Genomic DNA, 20,268 nt, shown 5'->3' with positions numbered 1-20,268 from the left:
TTTGAATTCAGAACTATGAAACCCCAAGTGTGAAACCCCAAGTGTGAAACCCCAAGTGTTTTCTTGGAAAAACCACAAATTTCTTATATTTTTTAATATACACAGTAAGCCGCCTTTCAGATTTCTTCTGTTTCTGATGTTCTGTGACACTTAAAGCTGTAATATCTAAATGTATGTTTTTTGAACATATGTCTTAAATCTGTTACCATGACAATATAGAATGAAACAGATTATGTGTGGAAAAATCGAGCTCCTGTGCCTTCTTTCACTGGTCCCACTAGCAGAAATATGCCGCTTGGTCAGAAACAACCAATCAAAGACAGGAGGGTCTTAACACTGTTAATTACCCTTGTGTATGGGCTGCTCACATTTCCTATTTTTCTCTGTGCCATGCTGCAGATGGTTCAGAAAAAGAGCCTGTCATGAATGCTAAGACTATTTCTTTCTCCGCCATTAGTGCATTGAGCAGCGCGTACACAAGGATGATTGACAGTGCTAAGACCCTCCTCCTGCCTCTGATTGGTTGTTTCTGACCAAGTGGCATATTTCTGCTAGTGGGACCAGTGAAAGAAGGCACAGGAGCTCGATTTTTCCACATATAATCTGTTTCATACTATATTGTCATGGTAACAGATTTAAGACATATGTTCAAAAAACATACATTTAGATATTACAGCTTTAAGTGTCAGAGAACATCAGAAACAGAAGAAATCTGAAAGGCGGCTAACACTTTGACATTACTGTGTATATTAAAAAATATAAGAAATTTGTGGCTTTTCCAAGAAAACACTTGGGGTTTCACACTTGGGGTTTCACACTTGGGGTTTCATAGTTCTGAATTCAAACACCAAAAACAACACAGTAACATTTAACCCAGCTGATAGATTTGTATTTCCTATATGTCCTAATGTTTTCATCAGACAACGCTCTCCAACCTCTCCTCCATTCTCAGGTCTTCATGTCTGTGGATGAGCCAGATGCAGGGAGTCAGGAGACCCCTAGTGGCGAGGACAGCACTCCTGTCATGACCACCCTGGCCCCACCTGCTGCTGTGCCCCCAGAGGAGCGTCCTCTGGTAGAGTTTGACTCCCCCGACTCAGGTCTCCCTTCCTCCAGGAACTACTCTGTGACTTCTGCTCACTCTCAGATCCTGTCCAGCATAGACGATGGTCAGAGCACTGAGGAGGAAGGTGGGGGTAGGGAGGAAGGCAGGATTCCAGTAGGGGGGCGTCAGGACTCTTTTACTGAGGACAGGCTCTGCAGTCAGCTGGACAAACTGGTGACGAGTGGAGCCGCCACCGAGGCCATCTCAGCCTCGCTCTCCTCTTACACAGTGCGTAGGCCTTGTAGCCTTTTCTGTTTAATCTGACTGTGCAAAAAGAAAAAACTAGAGATGTGCCAATCAGGTTTTTTCCTGCCGATACCGATACTGATCACCCATGAGGGCCGATCACCGATACCGATCACCGATACCGATCACATAATTATTATTTATTTATTTTTCATCATAAACCCTACCGGTTACATTATGTGGAAAAAGGAACCATGAATTCACCTTAATTTAGACAAAAACTTGTTTTTAATAACTTTTTCCAAGAAGAAAACTAAACAAAACAGGCATTGTGCAAATTGTACTGCTGTTGATAATACTATCTTTAACAGACTGATAACATATGAAGGCTCTGAAGAGGCTAAATAATACAAAGAGCCAAAATAAAACCTCTCACTATTGCCAAAAAAATAAAAGTATAAAACATTCAAAGGCAAATACAGGTTCCATTACAATAAACAATCCAGAGTTACTGAATGAAAACTTCCTGATAGCATGGCGGCTAGCTGATTACTGCTAGTTCTGATTGGCTGTTTCTGACTGAGGGGAGTAATAATGCAGAACTGGAAGGAGATCGATTATTTTTTCAGAGATTTTCTGTCTCATGTTAGGACAACTAAAGTTTTAATACGTATGTAAAATTAATTTTTTTAGCTTAGATGCTGCAGCTTTAAGCAGAGGTTCGGTGTGAGTCACTACCAGGTGGAACAGAAGCGGCGCTCCGTCTGAAATATTACTACCTGTAGCGTGTAGCAGCGGTTCAACAGCGAGAGCAGAACCAGCGTCTTACACTGCAGCTCGAAGACCTAAATAATTTTGCGAGTTATTTGTTTAGCTTTCTGACCGTCATGCTAATCCGGGTGAGCGTAGCTGTGCGCTGCTTTACCTGCTATCTGATCCTCCGTATGTCTTTTTTACTGCAGTGAGCCTTGATGTAGCCAAACTCCGTCAAGTATGGCACTGTTTTTATGCCATATTAGATTCGTCGTGTTGATGCATTTTGACGTGCTTCAATTTTCTGCCGCAACACACAAACTTCCCCATTCACTCAGTGCATTATAGTTCCACATCGCTTAGGATTTATTGCTACGTGTTTGCGCAGTGTGAAGGAAAGAGGAGACCAGCTGCACAGGCAGGCTGGGAAATGAGATGCAGGTGATCGGTTTGTGTGATCGGCAACGAGAGACTGTGATCGGCGATCACTGATCAGACACCTTTTTCACAGAAATCGGCCGATTATGATCGGTGGCCGATCGATCTGCACACCTCTAGAAAAAACTGAACTAGAATTTGTATATTGAATATGTTTATCCCAATTCTGCTTTAATTTTATTCTGCTAGTCTTTGTGCATTCACTGGTCAGAAAAAGTTGAGATCTTCAACTTCCACACTCGCCATATCTGATCAGCACCAATCGGCTGATTGTACGTGGTGGAGCACAAGCTCCACTGAGACGTGTCCGGCCAGCAGACACGTCTCAGAGGAGCACAAGCAGGACTCCCAGTTATGTTGACTGTATTGTTTCCTCGTTCAGATCGAGCTTCTGGACATGGTCGCCCTCAACCTCCACAGGATAGACAAAGATGTACAACGGTGTGACCGAAACTATTATTACTTCACCACAGCCAACCTGGAGAAACTACGCAACATCATGTGCAGGTACAGACAGCTGTGACCTCACGGTGCTGGAGTCCTGCAGGCATAATAAAATGCTTTCCATTGAATGCATTTTCATTCAATGGAAAATAAATTTCAGCTGAAAGCACAAAATCCAGCAAATATTCTTAAGATATTTGCATGAAATAAACTACTTTCACAGCTAAGAGGTTACAATTAGTTGCCATTTTCTGATTTTCTTGGAGTTTAAAGCAGGGTTCTGCAATCTTTGCAATCCAAAGAACCATTTTTGCCTTTAATCCAAATAAAGATTATTTAGAGCTGCAACCTTTTGAAAAAGGGACAGCCTATAATTTTTGATTATAGGTTAAAGGTTGCTTGTCATTTTTAAAGAACCAAAATTTATTTCTATTTTAGGTTTTGAAATAAAGAAAAATAGAAAACTTTTGGAAAAACAGAGGATGGAAACATTTTTCTCTATAAGATGTTGATATCTGTTGAAAGTGATGTAAAACAAACAAACAAAAAAACCAACCCAGAATACATTGTTTCCAGCCTAATGACAAGAAAATACATCCAAAAAATACTACTGGTACTCTTAGTGTCATTCTATTGTGGAAATGCAATTCACACATTTAATGAAATGTGTAACTGAAAATTTGCAAAAACCTGCATTTAAGAAAAATGTATCTGTATTTAAAATCATTGGTTGGTTTGTTTAATCAAAGTTATTAAGAGCCATTGTGGAAGATCTAAAGATCCACAGGTTGTAGACCCCTGGTTTAAAATGCAAGAGCTGAAATAAAGTAGTAGGAATGTAAGCCTCTTTTAAATGTGGTGAAAAACTGTTCAAACCTCTTGAGCTTCAACCACAAACTTCAGAGTATTTCATTTGGGATTGAACCGATGGATATATTTGATTTCATTCCAACTGAGTCAATATGCTGTAGAACTTTCTTTTTCCACATTTACAGCCGCTTGTAGGCATTAAGGGCAGCGAGTCCGTCCATATGACCAAATATTATCAATGTCCAACATTTAACAGATATTGCATCCAATCAATCCTTTGTGGTTAATATATTCCATAGACTGCAATGGCAATTGGCAACTTGTGCAGCTCTACTCAGCATGATGCTTCTACCATCATGTCATATCCCTAAAAGACCTGGGCATAGAAAAACATGAAACAAAAAAGTTCAACCTTGCAATTGGTTTTGTGGGAATATTTCGGAGATGAACTTATATTTTCAGATGTTTTGGGATTTGCAAAGTTCCATGAAAATGTAATATTAAATATAAAATAAAATATTGTTGCAGCGCTATACAAAAATTACATATTAACACATGATCTACTCTATTTAAAGTGTCTTTGACATGATTAAACCATATACATTATTTAAAAAGATGAACTACTCTACTTTAAGTCCATGTACATACAAACTTTTAATAATAAATATTTCTCATACAATATTATAAATGCAGTGTCGCTGTTTTCTTCTGTAGTGACTAGGTCAAAGGGCAGCGGCATTTTGTGACGTAATGAGCTCCTGTATGTGTCTGTGGGTGTGTGTGCGTTTGCCTGCAGCTATGTGTGGGAGCATCTAGAGATGGGCTACGTTCAGGGCATGTGTGACCTGCTGGCACCGCTCATGGTCATCCTGGACGACGGTGAGAAGATGCTCTCTGTAGACTCTCCATGGTTGCCGTCAGTGTGAACAGATCAGACTGACGTAATGTAACTCAGCTGTTACTGATAATGACATGTTTTTCATTTCCTCTTTCATTTGAATTCATACGTCTGGACTGATGTGTTTTGCACCTGCGCAGGCTGCAGTAGCATATTGTCCTGTGTTTGTTTCAGAGAGCCTGGCATACAGCTGCTTCACTCAGCTGATGAAGAGGATGAGTCAGAACTTCCCTAATGGTGGAGCCATGGACACACACTTTGCCAACATGAGGTCGCTGATCCAGGTGAAGAGAACTGTGGTTTGTGTATGTATTCACCAGTGATGACAGTAACTTGTTAGTATCCAACCCCTTTTTACAGTAGCAAGAAATTAAATGCATTATCATTTCCAGTCCAGTAATCAGTTTAAAGTTACTTATCCAAATCACTGTTACTTACTATTTTTTGTCATTTTACTTTGTTATTTGCGTCTTGGGGAGAATTGTCTCACGTATAATACTCGGCAAATTTGGAATTCTGAAAATAAACGTGCCTAAAGTGGATATGTCATACTTATAAATGATTTCTTTTCACATATAAATCATTCAGTTATAGTCTATATACAGTAGAACTGCAATGCTTCCTTGTTATTACAGGTCTATAAACCCCTCCTCCAGGGCACAAAGCGTTTCACTCCACCCTGTTCCACCATTTTTGTAGTTTGATAGCAGCAATACAATTATCTACCAGCAGAGAAACTTCTTATTCCTAAGTTTATTAAAAGTCAACAACAGAAGACTTGCTCATCCAACCTTACATGTTGGAGCCATAGTCTGACACACAGCAGGAGAATAAAGACGACGAGCCTGAAGAGCCACATATTCAAATGAATGTATTTTAATGGTGTTATTACACTATGTATTTACACCCTTACCATCCATACCAACTACCCACAATATGCAGAATAATTTTTCTATAGTGTCCTGGCATGTCAGATACCTATTAAAATATTAATGCTACCACAATATGAATGAAGTAAACAAAACCTCAACACAATTTTCAAATTTTTTCACTCCAAGACACTCAAAGTACACAAAAATGTATTTGAGGGCTAAAAAAGTGGATTTTGCATCATATGTCCCCCCACGTCTGTTTTGAGAAACTCATATTTTTCAATAAAATTATTTAGTGCTAGGATGAGGTGTTAAGTCAAAAAGGCCATTTCACAAAACTGCAACGCACTTTTTCACACGAGTCATGTGATCAAAAACCAGATGTTACTACTGACAGAAAAGACAAAGACAACAACAGAAAGTGGTAGGAGGATGATGATGTGGCATGTTTTTTAATGACTTATTGCGAGAACAAATTTATTCACATGTGATTTCGATTGCATTTCTTATTTAATGAAAATGCCGCAATTGTGAAATTGTGTTTTTTCTACATTAGCGGAATATCACAAAGTCGCACATTTGTAATTGAAACTCAGCTTCTGGGGTCAGCAACTTGTTAATTAGTGTCCAACCTTTTTTTCAGTAATCAGTAATCCATCACGTTGCTACTTCCAATGCAGTCATTAGATTAAAATCATTTATTCAAGTCACTGTGCTATTTTTGTCGTTTGACTTAGTAGAAAGCTTTCCTTCTGAGTCTTTGGGAGTTAAGTCTCATGTTTAGTACCAGACAGTGACACAAATATAAACAATGGAGGGTGGAGGAAATTGTGTTTTCTAACTGAAAATAAAAGCCTTTATTGAGTTTGTCATGATGTGGTGGTGTTGACGGCAGTTGCCACCCCAAACGAGAGCCTTGCCACCCCTGTTGCCACCCCAGCTAGCGATAATGAATTCAATAAATAGTTATGGCAAATCGGACATTAAGTGCATGAAACTTTTTTTTCCGACAACATTGAATGCAACACAATGTAACCTGTCACCCACTGCTAAGTAGCGGGAAGTGCGAGAGAAGGACAGAGCGCCAGCAGCATTGATATATGTTACTGGACTGGACATTACGTGATTTATCATAAGTCACACATGCGCCATTGCTGTCCATTGAGTCAGGAATATCGGTGGTCAGGAAAATACTACAATCACGCAAAGAATCAGAACAACGGACGCAATGTTTAGCAGTTAATTCAACCATATATAATGGTAATAAGGGCTTCAGATTTGGTGAGGAAATCGTTTTAATTTAAAGAAAACATTGAACAAGTGAGCAGTGGGTCAGTTATACTAGCCTAACTGTTGCTGGCCTGGTATTGACTTTGATAGCCTTAGCATGTGCTGCGCAGTTCGGTGTGTTTTGGCTCCATTAGCACTAAACCCGCCCATCAAGTCATCAGTAGAGCAGTTGTTTAAATCAGCTAATCAACCACCGCGGTGTTCAGGCGAAAACTTATTAATAATCATAATATAGACATTAAGCTATATTATGATTATGTTGTCAGCAACATAATGTAACAGACTGGATGTTCTATTTTAGTGTTTTTGCTACTTTTTTGTGTGGGAAATGTTTGCTTTTTGGTGTTGATTCCCCTGATCGGTAATCTCTGCTCTATCTGCTCTTTGAGCTGTTGTTTGTGGGTTGCCATGGGAATGGGTCGTGTGTAATACCGACATACAGAGCGAGAAAAGGCGGAATCTATTTTTTGTATTATTTACAGAGTCTATTTGTAGGTTGATAATTGTTGATTTTACTTATTTTTGTTTTATTATTTTTCTTATTTATTTTCTAAATTTAGACAGGAAGTAATGTGGGTCAGTCCACTTTCTATAAGTGCAGGGGCCTGGTGAAGGACAGCATGCATTTGGGTTTGGGGCCGATGGTTTTTACCAGAGCAAGAGTGGTAGCATGAGAACAAATGAAAGTTTGATCTCTGTAATTGTTTGGTGAAAGAGGAAAATAAATCATCAAGAACAATCAATAAGTTTGGACATTGAACCTTCTTTTGCCTGTGTCGAGAAACTTGACCCCAGTGTCTTAGTGGAACTTTTATTGGATGTTTGGCTTGGCAAACAATCAGAAGTGGTTCTGTCTAGTTTGGTTCTTCACCTGTTTATCAGCTTTGTTGTACCTTTATTGTGGTACACTGCAGCTGCTGCAATTCCTAAAAGCAAGTGACAAAAACTGAGCTAATCCCCTGTGTTCGCAAAACGCATACAATCGTCAAATTGTATGCGTGTGTGATATTTTGGTAGTGTATATGCGCGTGGTGATATTTATAACAGTCTGACGACTGTTATAAATATCGGTAATCGGTCTGACGACTGTTATAAATATCACCACGTTTTGCGAACACTACGGCTCCTACAGCATATTTAAAATAAAACAATTGACCAATATAAATAGAAATTCGCCCCTTCTTGCATCTTGACAGAACTAACAGAAACTTAACTGTTTATAGATTTTTATCATGGAGAATTTATCAAACATCAGTTTTCTAATCTTTATTTTAAGTTGTATTTAATAGATATGTCTAATAACAAATGATGGCGCTACTAATATTTTTGTGACAGATTTCTCCTTGTCCTGTATTGGGATAAAATAGTTTTCTGGACACAATGAATCACATAGCGACCAATAGGAGCTGTCCAGTCCAGTATTACATATCAATTAGGAGTATGAAAGACATAAAAATAATTAACTATACCACATTAAGAAATTGTATTAAGCCTCGGTGCTACATGAAGCTCATTTTGAAACAATGCAAGTTAAAAACAATATTTCTGCCACCCCTGAAAAAATCCCTGGCCCCCTCTTGCCACACCATAAATATTTTTCTAGATCCGCCCCTGCCTGGGAAACAATGAAGGGGGAAGAGACAGGACACCACAGAGACTCACAGGGAAACGGTTCTAAATAAACACACAGAAAAACTCTAATCAACATTGAAAAAACTAATCCTTTTAGTTTTTTTCTAGGTTGTATATGTAGCATATTTGTGTCAGCTAGAGATCATCATCTCTAGCTGACACTATTAACAATATTAAGGTTTGTTGTTCCCCCTGTTCTGATGACAAAGTGCTGTTCTTAAACTCGTGAAAATAGGGAGGAGACAGAAAAACAAGTTGTTTTCAGTAAACGTTGGTGGATTGTTCCAAAAATTTGTATAATATCGATAGCAGTGCAGTACCAGTATTTGATCAACACTGTCGTGGTAAAATTGATGCAATGGTTACATATTTCATCTTGAAATTTTATTTGATTTTTGCATTGTAGTTTCTCAATAGTTTTGTTTTGATTTGTTGTCAAATTATAATTTTCTGCACTTTGTTTTAGGGAAAAATACAAACACATTTCTTTACTTTTCAATTGTTTTTGTTTATCAAATCAAATCAAATTTTATTTATACAGCACATTTCAGCAACAATACATTTCAAAGTGCTTTACATCATAAAAACACAAAAATACAAAGTCTTAGAAGACACAGTCAACATTTGAAACATTTAGTCAAGTGCCATTGTTAATTGTCTCAAAAGCAACTCTAAACAGGCCGATATTTAGTCTAGATTTAAAGGCATTCACATTTTAGGTGTCTTGCAGTTTTCTTGAAGTTTGTTCCAGATTTTTGTTGTATAGAAGCTGAATGCTGCTGTCACTGACAACAGTACAGTGACAGTCTCATTTTATTAAAGAATTTTGTAGACCAAAACTTTGACCAAATTCTGTCTTAGATTTTAACAAAATAATTCAAAGGAAGCCAACAAAAACACCGAGCGGTCAGAAGAAGTTGTATTATTTATTTACATAATAAAACGTGCCAATATTGTATGAGGGGCCGTTTAGGATAAAAACTGTTTTCTCTCACACACTACTAAAAACTCATACACACACAAAATATGTGTATTTGGTATATGTAGGATATATATTATCAGTACTTATATGGTAAGTATATGGCGTGTGTGGCACCATATACAATTTTTTTCTCTTACACACAAAATACAAAAATTGCTCATACACACTACTAAAATATCACACGCAAACAATTTTTTCTCTCATGCATACATAAAAAACTAAGATTGCACATATAAACTAATAAAATATAGACCCATTTTTTTGTATGTGTGAGAGACATTTTTTGTATGGGACTCAGTATTTGTATGTGTGAGAGTTGTCACGGAAGAGGCGGGGCATAATTTGGAGATCAGCTCGTGCATGTGTTGATACCACAGTGAAGTTAGCTACAAGTTGGATATTGGAGCTCCACGGTGTTTAGCTCAAGGTTAATCCGATATATGAACACTAATTTCGGCCAGCCGTTCTCTACCGCTCCCTCCTCAAGCGCTTGGAGATTGAATAAGCCCTAAGTGATTAGGGCTTATTCGGGTTCTAAGGCCGCTTACTCCGGCTCTAACGCCGGAGTATTTAAAATTATATTTAAAATTTTTAAATATTTTAAATTCATTGGAGGTTCTAAGTGAACCTCCGAGCGCTTGAGGAGGGAGCAGTAAAGAACGGCTGGTCGAAATTAGCGTTCATAAATCGGATTAACCTTGAGCTAAACGCCGCTTAAATAAGCGATCTGATCTCCAAATTGTGCCCCGCCTCTTCTGTGACAATTCACACATACAAAAAATTGAGTCCCTCTCACATACAAAAAAATTTGTCTATATTTTATTAGTTTATATGTGCAATCTTAGTCTTTTATGTATGCATGTGAGAAAAAAAATTGTTTGCGTGTGTGATATTTTAGTAGTGTATATGCACAACTTTTATATTTTGTGTGTGTGAGAGAGTATGCGTGTGTGATATTTTGGCAGTGTGTATCCACAATTTTTGTATTTTGTGTGCGTAAGAGAAAAATCGTATGCATGTGTGATAATTTAGTGGCGTGTATGCGCAATTTTTGTATTTTGTGTATGCATGTATGATATTTTAGTAGTGTATGTGCAATTTTAGTATTTTTTGTGTGTAAGAGAGAAAAATTGTATGCGTGTGTGATATTTTAGTAGTGTGTTTGTACAATTTTAGTATTTTGTGTGTGTGTGTGTGTGTGTGTGCGTGTGTGTGAGAGAGAAAAATATTGTATGCGTGTGTGATATTTTGGTAGTGTATATGCGCAATTTTTCTATTTTGTGTATGCGTGTGGGAGAAAAATTGTATATGTGTGTGACATGTGTGCAATTTTAATATTTTGTGTGTGTGTGTATGAGTTTTTAGTAGTGTGTGAGAGACAAAACAGTTTTTGTCCTAAACGGCCCCTCATAATATTGGCCATTCTAACCATATTGGCCATATTTATTTTTTGGATCTATACAAAAATAAGCTGGAAGAGAGCAGCTGTAATTTGGTTGCCCTCTTCCATATCTGGAGGAGATCTACAGGACCTAACCCTAACCCGCAGCATCACCAACAACCCCTCACATTCCGACCACCCTCAGGAGGGGCTTCAGGGCAATAAAGTCAAGAAGAAAGATAAAGTCTTTGAACCTACTAAACTATCTAGCTTCAAATTTATTTTTATGTTGAGACGGCGGGGGCTGTTGCTGGCAGCTTTTGAATATAAAGTTGCTTGTAGTCAAGCAACTTTTAACTTTGGTGTTCCCATGGGATCCATTGTGTAAACTCTGCTGTCCCTCCTGCTGTCAGATCCTGGACTCTGAGCTGTTTGAACTGATGCAGCAGAATGGAGACTACACACACTTCTACTTCTGCTACCGCTGGTTCCTGCTGGACTTCAAACGAGGTAAAGGCTCCACCTCACTGCATGCTTTAGCTCAATGAGGTGGACTCTTCTCCCGAACAGCTTCAGGAGGGCCACTTGCACCACCTGCACTGTGATATCAAAGGCCACACGAGAGAGTGGTCTGTTTATTTTAAGAATCCCTTAAAATAAACCCTCACGTTGTTTTTGTTTTTATTTCATTTATATAAGATGTTGTGAATTAATTCATCAAAAGTGGAATACGTTTTATGACTATGTATTTTATAACTGACAGTATGAAAAAAGGGTTGTGTTTTTATCCTGTGCAGATAAATATCTGCTGTATGCATATGTCATCATTAGGAAGGAAATTTAGACATACAGTGGATATAGAAAGTACTCAGACCCCTTTAAATGTTTCACTCTTTGTGTCATAGCAGCCATTTGCTAAAATCAAAAAAGTTTATATTATTTCTTATGAATGTACACTCAGCATCCCATCTTGACAGAAAATAACAGAAATGTAGAAATTTTTGCAGATTTAGTAAAAAAGAAAAACTGAAATATTACATTGTCATAAGTATTGAGACTCTTTGCTTAGTATTGAGTAGAAGCACCTTTTACTTTTTGTATTTCAGTGGACAGCCCAAGATGGATACAGAGCTCCTTGCATGTAAATGTCTCTCAATGGTAAATGCAAATGAACTCTGATCATAAAAGTATAAAAGTAAGACTATAAAAGTTGGTTTGCGGTCTGAGAGAGAAATTTGAATGATTGATTTGAAAGGTATGCATGTACATTTTGGCAAAAAATACGGATCCTGGACATTACCTTCTGAACTCTTCTGGACCACTGGTAATTTCATGTATTTTTCTTTGGGCTGCGTCTTTTGGCTTCATTGAAGTTATGGTAGTTAAGTCGATCAGGCAAAAAAAAAAAAAAAATTTGCTCTTAAGAAAAGCAACCAGGGAAGGGTTGAATCTGCCCAATTGCCCAACCTTAATATATATGTATATATGTGTGTGTGCATGTGCATGTGTGTGTAGAGCTTCTGTATGAGGATGTTTTTGCAGTTTGGGAGGTGATCTGGGTGGCTCCCAGGATCTCATCTCGCCACTTCGTCCTCTTCCTGGCCCTGGCACTGGTTACGCTGTACCGTGAGATCATCATAGACAACAACATGGACTTCACTGACATCATCAAGTTCTTTAATGGTACGACATGTTATTCACATTTCTATCATCAGGGAATAGTTTTTTATTCCTGTTAATAGAGTCCAAAGAGTACAAGACTCTTTGGACAAATGTCAAAAAAACTCATTTAAAGGCTACAGTGTAGATATAAAATAACACTCAAGTCCAGAGAAATGTGCAACTGAATCTGTTAATTTAAAAATGTATAAAATGCACATGTCTATTTGAGCATTAAATTTACAATAAGTGACAATAAAAAAACTGCAAACAGAAAAGATGTACAGCATGGATGTAAACACGTATTGAGTTTGTTTTGATAACCAGAAAAATGTTAGGATGCAGCAGTCTGCTACTAACAGAGTCAGAGAAGGTCATAACAGGAAGGTCAGGACATAGTCCTGGAGCATAAGTTAATACCTTATAGAACCATGTTTTGTAATGTGGTGTGTGTCACTACTATGTCTGCAGGTATAAAGACTGAAATAATTCCTAACCTTTTCTTTGCAAAACCATATAATCTCAGTTGGGTTGGATGGAGAGCCCTTTAAGTCTTGCCACAGATACAGTGCATTAACATAGTTGGATCCGAGCCTTTCTAGTGAAACTATGTCTGTATGTTTAGAGTCATTATCTTGCTGGCAGCTGACCATCCATTCTGACCAGATGTCTTGTCCCGAACCGCCTTTCCGGTGCCCTCTACCCCTTCCATGAAGTTGTTGGAGGGACAGGGGAGGAACTGCATTAGGCAGTCCCTCCCCTGTCCCATTCACATCCTCCAGGTTTAAGGGAGTGGGTATTGAAGGCCCATGCCACCTCCCTACAAGGTGCCGACCTGGGCAGTTGCCCACGTCACCCATATCACAAACCACCAATAGTTAAAACTGTCACTATGTCATGACAGTATGTTTTGTGACAGATTCTACTATTTCCATCTGAAGACATGCACTGTCCCGACAGAAAACAACCAATCAGAAGTAGGAGGAGTGTCTTAGTTGGTTGGTCAATCACCCTTATGTACATGGTGCTAAATGTTCAGATGGTGAAGAAACAACTTACCATTTCAGGAAAACCGTTGATCAGCCATCATTGGTGGTCATGCTAACTAGCTTTAGCATTCGCAACAGTCTCTGCTAGCTGCAGCAAATCAGAAGGGGAGAGGCGGTGAGCAGTGCCACACAAAGTGATTGACAGCAGTAAAACCTGCCTCCTCGCTCTGATTGCGTGTCTCAAGTTAGCACTGGGATGAGGTGGAGGAGCTCGATTGGTTTTCACAGATTATGTTTCTCATACCATAATGAGACAGTGACAGTTTCAACAAATGTCTAAAATATACTTTTTATAAAAGTTACATACTGCAGATTTAAGGCATTGGACATTTTTTTTCTAAACAGGTTTAATATAAATACCCAACACACTTTTCTAATATTTTAAATGTTAACAATTTGGGAAAACCCTATATCATTTTTCCTCATAATTTCTGACTTCGCCATGTTGGTCTATCACGTAAATTACACTGGAATTTCTGTCACATGACAACATGACAAAATTGTTTCTAGAGTGCATAGCGATGTTGTCGGAACTGCTGTTGCTTGAACCAGCTGCACAGGATGTTTACATGTGTCTTCTTCGGCAGAGATGGCAGAACGTCATGATGTGCAGCTTATCTTGCGGATGGCACGTGAGCTGGTGCACAAAGTCCAGTCTCTGATGGACAACAAGTAACTCTACAAGGGATAACTGGGAGGACTGGGAGTGTGTGCAGCCTGGTGTTCGAGACAGTTTCCTGGCCTCCACACATCCAGACCTGGCTATGGGGGTCCAAATGAAAATCCCAGTGGGGATCCCAAAGGAGATCCTATTGGAAGTCCCAGTGAAGGTCCCCGTGGGGGTCCCAGAGGGAGCTCCAGTAGGGTTGCCAGTAAAGGTCCCAGTGGGGGTTCCAGTGGAAGTTGGGGAGCATCACATGACTGCTTGGCTCTTGCGTTCTGTTTACATGTTCCTTCACCTGGAATGCCCATGGTGTCTGTTCAGACATTTGGATTTGTCTGCATGCTAGTGAGTTAAATCACACTGTGAACGCATTCTTCAGCCCCCCAGTGTGTGCATGAGAACACACACATCTTTCTGGCTCTTCTCCCAGAGTCCCCTCCTTTTACTGACTCTGACTCTGGAACTCCTCATTCGGGAAGCCAGTAAGGAAAACTGAAGCGCCATCCATTTGCCTAACATGTTCCTCAGTGCAGCACCACAGGAGGCCCCAAGAGGGTAGTATTTACACACAACATTGTTGGAGGAGCAGAAGACTTTGCCACGAAGATGCTTTCATCAGTGACCAAATGAACTGTGCCAACTACCTTTTCTCGAGTGTTTTCTACAAGCATGTGTGTTTTTAGCTGTTCGCCACCTTTTTAATGTTTCTTTCATTGTAACCACAAATGTTGCCTTTTATTGACAGCCCAAGGTACTTAGATGCACTTTTCACCTAGAGTATCCTTAGTGGTGCTTATGAAGGCTGCATCCAACTTGCCGGAGGCATGAAGCGGCAGTGAATGAATTGCAGCCAGTTTTCCTGCACATGGCGTTATGTGTCTGAAGCATGTGTGGAACAAACCAGAACAGCACAACCACAAAGGGAAAAGCACACAGACTTAATTTCTCTGGTGGGTCATTAAAAGGGGGTGGGGATCAGTTAGGATGAACATAGTGATACAATTTCCACAACTGACTGGATGAGTTCAGTTGTGCCTATCTTCAGCGGTCTTTGGTCAAGAGGTGGGTAGGTTGGTCAACCTGGATAGGTTGCCAGCTCATCGCAGGTTAACATAGACACACAGAGCAAACACACATCCATCCCAAAGGGCAATATAGAGCAACTGCTCTATATTGACTGTTTAGTTAGTTAACTAACTAAACAGTCATATTTTTGGACTGTGGAAGGAAGTCGGAGTACCTGGAGAAAATCCATGCATTCACATGAAGGACATGCAAGCTCCACCCAGAAAGACCCCAGACTGTGTTTTCCCCTCCATGCTGATCAGAACAGATTTAAAAATTATTTTATGATTCACCCAGTCTGTTATAACCTGCATTTCCATTACAAATTTACACAAAACTTTTGTCAATACTCTGCTAATGTAAAAAAAAAAACCCACAATTGTGCAATTGCCGTTTCAATTAATAAGAAGCGCAATTAAAATCCCACATGAATAAGTTTGTACACTCAGTAAGTCATTAAAAAACATGCTGTGCCACCATTCTCCAACTTCCTGGAGTCTTCATGGATTGTGCCAGTGGCAAGATGTAATGTCTACTTTTCACATGACTTTCTGAGTTCAGATACTCGTTTCCTCCCATAATCCCTTCAGCATGTGAGGTAGGTTACTTGGGGACTACTTGGCCCTCCAGTGTGAGGGAGTGTGTGGTTGTTCCTGAACTGGCTCTGTGATGGACCTGCTACCTGTTCAGGTTGACTCCGCCTCTCAACCAGTCACTGCTGTGTCAGGCTGCAGCCCTGCTCCACTAACCAGGTTTACAAGGGTATGCCAAAAAAAAAAAAAAACTACACCAGCTGTTTTAAGGCACAAAACAACACAGCTATTCATTGTAGCATCGCTTCTAAATTCTGGTCTTTCCATTTTTTGCAAATTTGTTGCTGTTTTAGAAGGACAACAGTCAGTGTCATAAATATTTGGAGAAAAGCTGTATTGTCTGGTTATTATGAAGCATCATAACAGAAGTTTAAAGGAAGAGGAACTCTACACTTTTAAGTTTTAAACTGGGAAGAATTGTGCTCTGATCTGAAGACACCATGCCATTCTTAAACTTGCTACATCAACAATCCTGTCTGGAAAAAGTGGCTGCAATTGTTCAGTTGGAATTTGATAATCAGCCTAAATGAACCTCCCCACCCCCCCCAAAAAAAACAAAAACAAACATTTTGCATTTTACTGATTCAGATCTTAAAAGTCCAGAGAAGGCGTAATTTCCTCTGCATCTGGTGGATTGGTGTTGTAGAAGGCTAGTTTGAGCACATTTCTTTCTGGCTCTGGAGTGAACCAGAGCCAGTTGATACAGTTTCCTCTCTGCACCATCAGTGTGACCCTTCTCAACATGTCCAACATGGCTGCATTTTTCTGGTCATCCAGCATGGACCTCCACCTGTGATACAAGTGCCAAGAGTCTTCCCCAAACCCTGAAATGTACTGTAGTCATCTGGCTCTCTGATGTTAGTCTGACCCCAAGAACAGGTGGTGGTGTGGATGTACCTTGCCACAGCGCCTGCTCCCTCTCCCTCGTGGCGACTGAGGTTCAGGTTGGGGGAGGGTGGGAACGGGCGTCTGTGGCAGAACTTCTTCCATTCAGGACACTGTGTACCAAAGCCTTGAAACAGCCCCCTCTTTGGCATGATGACAATGTGCAATTTCATACTGCATCTTGAAGACTGACTGTTTACTATGTGTGTAAAATATTTTTTGGAAATAGTGTTCTTGAATTCTTAACTACTGTGCAATTTCTGTTGTTTGGGAACCCCATCAAAGTCTATATTGCTTATACATACAAATGAACCAAAAGCCCAATTATTTGTATTCAGACTGAACATATATAAATAAATAAATCTATAACTTATTTTCAGATCTATTTTTCTGTTGGTTCTAACAGCACTAATCGGAGGTGTGTACTGTGCAGAGATGCAGAATGTGTGCAGACTGTGTTATACATTGACTGTTAAGTGTTCTTTATCAATGTTGTGCACTGACTTTAAGATTTACAATTATTTAAGAGAGCTAATGACTGCATTTCCAAACTTGTATTGGTCAGGATGTATCATTTGCCTTGAATGTAACGTGTTATTAAAGAAGAGGTGGTTCATTAGTTTGCTGTTCATTTTTTTCAATAAAATATGAAAAGATGCTGCAATAATGGAAACAGGACAAAAATGTTTGGTGTTTTAAGGAATGTGAACTAACTGCATTAAATATGTTCTGATTGATTTATTCATTATAAGACAAATGTTTTCAGCAAACTTGTTTACAAAAAGAAGGGTGTTGGACGCAGCTTGCACAATATTGCAAAAAGTGTGAATGAAACTAATATTTAAAAATAAACATAAAAGCAGATTGTATGAGTTGTACATATGGATGCATTTGACTGCAAAGTTGACTTATCTTGGATAAACTGGCAATGATTTAATCTGAAAGTTAAAAAAAAAAGACAATAAACCAACTCGGGGCTGGGCCACAGCTTGCCTTCTCTGGGTCTGCTCCATTCCATTCTTCCAAATACTAGCTGTGTTTCTATCAACATTTTTTATGCACATTGTGGAAATTTAACATTGAAAAAGTTGAAATAACTTCAATTTTAGTGGGGCTTCGAGAGGATTCCCAAGGTGAGACTTTGCTGCAGTTATTGCACCTCTTTCACTCCAACGCCAAAAAAGCATTTAAAATGAAAAACTTTTCAACAATATGACAAAAGATTTCATGAATCTCAAGCTGGTAGTTTTTTTCTTTAATTGAAACTCGTTAAAGTTCAGGATTAAGTACTCAGGCTAAAGCTGCAAAGTATAAGATAGATAATCTGAGAAAAAAAAATCAAGCTCCTCCACCTCCTTCCAGCAGAGCACTAATTAGTAAAATGCACTGTGACAGAGAGCAAGAAGCAGCATAAGAGGACAGATGAGAGATAATTTGATGATGGCAGGAAGGAACGGCAGAGGTTGTCTCTATCCCATCTCATAATGATAATGGCTAATCTTCACTAGTTGCAATTAGGTCTGTCATGATAAATTTTGCAGAGCGATTAATTGTCTAAAAAATTATGATACATGATAGTATTGTTTTGAGACCTTTTGACACTGATTTAATGGAAATGATTAATAATGCATGTGATTTCCTGCCATAGATAGATACACTTTATTTTCAAAAGAACACATAACACTGGAACTAATAAACTAAATAAGCAAAACAACCAAAAACAAGAATAAAATGGATTCTCAGTCTCCATTAACAAAAAACGTACTTGAATAAAAGCTAAACAACATAAAGCCAAAGTGGAAATAAATACTGCATTCAACCAAAAGAGTGCAGATATGAAATCTGTATACTATATTGCCCTTCAGTAATCACCAGAATTAAATAGAGAAGATGGGCACATCCGACTACCTAGTTCATACTACACGATGTTTTTGCCCCATAAATAGGTTATAATGATTTTCATTCAGTCAGGACTTTACGCTGACTCTAGCCACATGCAAATTCTAGTAAAGCATTAATCAATGCTTTACTAGTAACTCAAAAAAAACTTTTTCTTACGAGTTACTTACCCCCAACTATAACCAAATATGACAGTCTAAGTAAATTAAATTTAATTAAATTAATGCCTGGTCTTAAAATTAGTTAACTGGACTTGAAGCCATTATTTTGTGCCCATGTGGCTGGACACCACACGGCACGACGAACCCAATCGAACCGTTATACCTAGGATTTCTGTCAGGTTTTGAAAATGGGCTGGCAGTCCGCCAACAACTCATGTAGTGTGCGCTGGACATTACACTAAGGAAGAGCACCGGAGATTAGCCTTTTTTCATTCAGTGTCATCAACAGAAAGAAAAAAAGACAGGAAGAGACGATAAAGCCGATAATTAAAATGAGGTTGATAGGTTTAATTTATCGTGCGATTAATTGATTTATCGTTTATCGTGACAGGCCTAGTTGCAATATGTGAGCCTGTACAATATATTGAGTTTCATCATAAAGGCAAAGCCCATACTGCTATGGTGGAACACTTTGGTTTAAGTATAATATACAGTTCTTACCCTGACTTTTCTAGAAAGAGTTGAGCTTGTAAATGTTGCTGCCTAGTGGAAGTTCACAGGCAGCATTAATAGGCTGGGAGTCTGCAACCTGCGGCCCTACTGTGGCTCTTACAAACCAAAAAAGGAAATTATTTATGATCATGCCTGCAACAAGAAATGGTCATTCTGGGGGGTTTAAAGTTCTTATGGAATATCTGCATATAATATATGCAGCAGATTTTTAAAAGTAACTAGCTTCAAACTATACAACCGATCTTTCCATATTTATAGAAAAGGCTCACCTCATTTTACAAAATAGTTTTTTCTCTTTTGTACCAGAGGATTGATTTTATTTTAAAATATCATAATAGGTAAATTATGCCCTTTTTCCACCGGCTCGACTCGGCCCGGCCCGGCCCGGCTCGGCTCGCTTTCCGAGCATTTCCACCGGCTTTTCTACGGGGCTGGCCCTGCTTTTTAGGATCCTGTTCGGAGCCGGGCCAGCCGGGCAGGTCCTGGTTTGGTGGGTGACGCAAGCTTCACTGCTGTTCACTGATTGGCAGACGAGTGGACAGACGGAGCAGCAAAGAGAGAAGAACAATGAAGGCGCACGTTTGAAACTAGCTGCAACACGGAAGTGATGGAAGATACAAACAAGCCCTTAACATGCCAGCTTTTTTCTTTGCTTCGGATTTCAATGGATCTTACTGTGGCACCCGAGTGGTGTACAAAATAAATAACTGCAGGGATTGTGGACAGTTTCAAAACGGACCCATAAAAGTTACAATAATTTATTTAAAAAACAAATAATCAAAAGAGAAGGAAGGTGCAGGCAGTCCTTGACGATAAGTCAATAAGCAAGTCTGTAATTGTCTTAGCTGGGCAAAGAAGGAGGGGCGCAGTCCTCCACTACGCTCAGCCCCTCGTTGGTTCGATCCGGCTAATCCTCCAGTTCCTGGCGGACTTCGTCAACGATCCAGCCGCCCGCTCCTCAACGGCGACCAGTTCCCGTCAAGTCCACC

The 20,268-nt window shown here is 39.2% G+C and overlaps 1 protein-coding gene and 1 long non-coding RNA gene across 7 annotated transcripts in view; one reads left to right on the top strand and one right to left on the bottom strand.

The window, feature by feature from the left end:
* sgsm2 (small G protein signaling modulator 2) overlaps nucleotides 1-20,268 on the top strand; it is a 110,996-nt gene that overhangs the window by 85,008 nt on the left and 5,720 nt on the right. For 4 of the 6 annotated variants that reach the window (XM_016666558.1, XM_016666562.1, XM_007542909.2 and 1 more), the window contains 7 exons: nucleotides 953-1,333; nucleotides 2,865-2,989; nucleotides 4,533-4,615; nucleotides 4,809-4,918; nucleotides 11,205-11,301; nucleotides 12,307-12,474; nucleotides 14,087-17,322. In XM_016666558.1, coding sequence (XP_016522044.1) covers nucleotides 953-1,333; nucleotides 2,865-2,989; nucleotides 4,533-4,615; nucleotides 4,809-4,918; nucleotides 11,205-11,301; nucleotides 12,307-12,474; nucleotides 14,087-14,175 — 1,053 coding nt within the window. In that variant the 3' untranslated portion in view covers nucleotides 14,176-17,322. Of the gene's footprint in view, nucleotides 1-952; nucleotides 1,334-2,864; nucleotides 2,990-4,532; nucleotides 4,616-4,808; nucleotides 4,919-11,204; nucleotides 11,302-12,306; nucleotides 12,475-14,086; nucleotides 17,323-20,268 lie in introns of those variants that run through there. The other 2 variants (XM_016666560.1, XM_016666559.1) reach the window with 2 other exon arrangements.
* On the bottom strand, nucleotides 8,351-16,465 carry LOC107834743 (uncharacterized). Its single transcript, XR_001660556.1, has 3 exons — nucleotides 16,384-16,465; nucleotides 8,483-8,491; nucleotides 8,351-8,362 (listed from the first exon to the last, which is right to left on the bottom strand). It is a non-coding gene; the product is annotated as an uncharacterized LOC107834743 (long non-coding RNA).

The sequence above is a fragment of the Poecilia formosa genome, unplaced genomic scaffold (genome assembly GCF_000485575.1).
Source record: "Poecilia formosa unplaced genomic scaffold, Poecilia_formosa-5.1.2 Scaffold742, whole genome shotgun sequence".
NCBI classification, from domain to species: Eukaryota; Metazoa; Chordata; class Actinopteri; order Cyprinodontiformes; family Poeciliidae; genus Poecilia; species Poecilia formosa.
This window is presented reverse-complemented; position numbering and strand designations above follow the sequence as displayed.